At 34.6% G+C, this 3,756-nt stretch overlaps 2 protein-coding genes across 2 annotated transcripts in view; both read left to right on the top strand.

Moving 5' to 3' along the window:
- Positions 1–681: 681 nt before the first annotated feature.
- Positions 682–1,595, top strand: LOC107490787 (photosystem I assembly factor PSA3, chloroplastic; the record flags this gene model as incomplete). Its single annotated transcript, XM_016111592.3, is given in 2 exon segments — positions 682–1,152; positions 1,431–1,595. Coding segments are annotated over 2 exon segments (567 nt in total), but the record flags the coding sequence as incomplete, so codon positions are not given.
- Positions 1,596–3,217: 1,622 nt separating this feature from the next.
- LOC127747690 (photosystem I assembly factor PSA3, chloroplastic) overlaps positions 3,218–3,756 on the top strand; it is a gene marked incomplete in the record, with an annotated part of 817 nt that continues 278 nt past the window's right edge. The window contains 2 exon segments of the mRNA XM_052261848.1: positions 3,218–3,367; positions 3,623–3,756. Coding sequence (XP_052117808.1) covers positions 3,218–3,367; positions 3,623–3,756 — 284 coding nt within the window.

Genomic DNA, 3,756 nt, shown 5'->3' with positions numbered 1-3,756 from the left:
ATTTATTTTTTATATTTTTTATTAATTTTATTAATTTTTTAATATTATATTTTTTTAATTTTTTAAATAAAAAATAAAAATAAATTAAATTTTTATAATTTATTCTAATTTATTATCAAATAAAATATAAAAATACTAATTTTTATATTTTGTTTATTATATTTTATTTTTAGTGTCTTATCTTATACTATTTTCAGAACTAAACACAATCTTAATGCATAAATGTCTCTTAATCAGCATGCCAAAAAATAATACTAGAATAAATTGTTTAAAAAAACTTGAAAGAACATCACTCTTTAAGTGTTCGAAATAAACCCAAAGAATTTTTTATGATGTCTAACATTTATTCATATAATTCAAAATAAAAAAATGAGTTTCATTTTTTAGTCTATTTTTATTTGACTATTTTTAGACAAACTAAACAAAATCTTTATAAGATTAGAATGTAAATACGTGATAATATTTAAGTGTATGTATGTGTGTTTAGAGAAAACTTTTTTATTTTTTATTAAGACACACAACATATTGAACAAGTGTTCGTGAGTGTCATGTTCCGAGCTTCATGTCTAACATTTATTCATGTAATTCAAAATAAAAAAATGAGTTTCATTTTACTCTATTATCTCTATTTCTAGACAAATTAAACAAAACAATTTCCTAATGCAAAATCCCCTCGTGGCATAGAATCAAAGTTCCCTGATAACATATAAAAACGAGAGGCCAAGAAACGAAGTTCAACGAACGACCATCATGCTTGTTTTTAAGTCCACTTTACCACTCTCTTCATCATCTTCATCTCTTCACACCAATCTCACATTTCATCTCTATAACCTCTCTTCTTCTAAACTCTCTTCTTCTTCTCTGCTTTTTCTTCATCATCATGTTCACTCCACAAGGCAAACCTCCTCAACCTCTAGAGTTAGGAAACTTTCCATTAGAGCTTACATGGAGAACCAGAACTCCATTTCCGGTTTCGCCAACAAGGTCATTGGTTCTTTGCCTGTGGTTGGACTCATAGCTAGGATTCTCAGCGATGAAGGTGGCGTTGGAAGTGACATCATTGATTTTGCTGAGTTCAGAAGAAGGGTTGGCAAGAAGTGCTCCATCAATGATTCCAGAGCTTTCTATGAGTTCCAGACTCGAAGAGGACGGGTAATCAATTTTGAATCCATTTAGTTTTTTTTTTTTTCCAACCACCCCACATAATCAAAATTGAATCTTGGGTTGTATAATTCGACAAAACTCAAACTTTGTAACCTTATAATGGATAAAAGGTTAGTGATGAAGTGTTTAACCCTTTCGTTCAAATTTCAGTCTTGGGTTTAAGAGCTGTAATTTAGTGGAAGTGGTTTTCATGCTCAAAACTCTGTCTTACATTTTATGTTGATGAATATTGGTAATGGGTTGTTTAGTTATCTTTTTGTATTTAGGCAGGGGATCCTCTTTATGTTCTGTTGTGCTGTTGGCTAGCTGCGGTTGGTGCTGGTCTTCTGAAAACTGAGGAGATTTTGGAAGGAGTGGCGAGGCTGCGGATCTCAAATGACATTGAATTTGAGGAGCAGAATTTTATTGCCTTGATGAATGAAGCAAGAGAGGTTGGTTCCTTCTTCTATCTTTGTATCTTACAAGTTTTACTATGTTCATATTTGATAAAAATGCTTCCTGTAAATCACAAAATCAGCCGCTACAAATGTTTGATTATAAATGGGACTCTTGCTTAATGCTACTTTGCATTTGAAGGGGAGTTGTATCAGTTTATATTAACTGACCGAATCAGTCTAAATGGTAAACAATTTGGCTCAGAAGAATGGTTGAAAATGGTGCTTCAAAGGTTTCTGCAGGCTTGTCATTGTTCTTGTCTGTGGGAGGACATTATGATATATGTTCTGCATTGTTCTCTTCGGTCTTTCCTAAATAATTTTTTAGTGATAAGAAAATTTTCAAATTTTCATCTCAATAGTATATACCTCAATGGAAAAAGACTTGGCTAAACACCGCTTAATCCTTGTCAAGGCAAAGACAAAAACGCTTGCAATCAGCAAGAACAAGCCTTGTTCCGCTAAGTGGGGTTAGCTACAGGAATCAAGCGATATTATTGCACCCTATCATGAATCATATTTGAACTAGCCCTTTCATACATTGTCTCTTTTGATCACCTTTTCACGGTCTTTTTTAGTCTCCTTTGCCCTTAATCACCGCTGTCTCCCATCTGATCTCCCCTCTTCACCGAGTTCTCTCCTTGTCTTCGCTTAACATGTTCAAATCAGTTAAGAGGAGGTTCCACCATCTCTTTAATAGGTGTCACTCCAACTTTCTTTATTGGGTCCTCATTCCTTATTATGTCTATTCAAGTATGATAGCTCATCCGTCAAAGCATATTCATCTAAGTCACTCTAAACTTATGTTCGTGTTCACTCTTTACCAACCAACACTCTATTCATCATAGTTGATCTAATGGTAGTGTAATAACATTTATTGTTTAGCTTTAAATGTATTTTGGAGCACTCCGCCACTTTGATCTATCCTCTTGTATCCTAGTATTGTATCTCCCTCTGTTTCTCCATTGTCTTGAATAATACAACCAAAATATTTAAATCTCTTAACTGATGGTATAGTATTTTCTCCAATTTTCATTTCTCTGTTTGAATTCCTCATGGCTTGCTAAACTTACACTCTATATGCTCTGTCTTATTGCGACTTATGTGTCGACCATGTGCCTCGAAAGCTTGTCTTAACAAATTGCATACTAGCAAATACTGAAAAAACATACACCTTTCTTATAACTGTAACAGTCATTCAGTGTGTATTATGTATCAATTTCATTTTATATTATCTGCAAAATTGTCACACTGAGGCCTTGCATATTAAACATTTATTTGCCTTCTCTTCAAGGCAAATAGGTATTCATTTGTTTTTGGTTGCCACACTGCGGCAACAATAGCTCGTTAGTTATCCATAATACAAGCTGCCCTGTACCAACTGTACTGACATGATAAAGTTGCTAATTTGAGACTTTTAAGGATGATCCGAAGATTTTCCACCAGATATGGAAGATGATAATTTATACACAACTTTAAGAATTGTGCTTTACAGTGCTATATGATCCATGTAACTAACTCCACTAGTGAGATGAGACTTGGTTGTTACCAAACTGTGCTCTATGCCTGCTACTCTCCTAGATCCCTAGGTAACCCTCTAATGACAAATTAGACATAAAATGGGATCTTCTCAGATATATGATCATTCATGTTGTGTTTTAAGAGAAAGGGGAGCCTTGAAGCAACGGTTGAGTTGTCTCGGTGTAATCTCAACGTCACAAGTTCTAGCCGTGGAAACAACCACCGATATAATTATCAAGTTAGGTTGCGTACATTACACCCTTTGGGTGCGGCACTCTCCAGAACCCTGCATTAACGCGGGTTGTGTTGTAAGAAGTGCAATATGTTCTCAATTTGAAAGCATGAGAAAACGAAATTCAGCTCCAAGATTTATGTTAGATGTTGTTTGCTTGTGTTTTAATGCTCTACATCCATGCATGGTGCTTATTTTCGATGGTTCTAAAAGCTCCATCTATGTAACATTACTCTAACAACTAAAGAAACACCAATCTTTAAACTTTCAGAGACGTGCAAAGCTGAAGGCTGCACCTCCAGCTATTCCAATGGAGATTAGAGTTGAGAAGGCACTCGATGCAACCTATGTTTGTTGCTTCGGAAAGGATCCTATAGAGGAGGAAGACGAGACGTTGCTTATCAC

The sequence above is a fragment of the Arachis duranensis genome, chromosome 5 (assembly GCF_000817695.3).
Source record: "Arachis duranensis cultivar V14167 chromosome 5, aradu.V14167.gnm2.J7QH, whole genome shotgun sequence".
Lineage (NCBI taxonomy): Eukaryota > Viridiplantae > Streptophyta > Magnoliopsida > Fabales > Fabaceae > Arachis > Arachis duranensis.
Note: the sequence above shows the minus strand (reverse complement) of the source record. Positions and strands in the feature narration are given on the sequence as shown.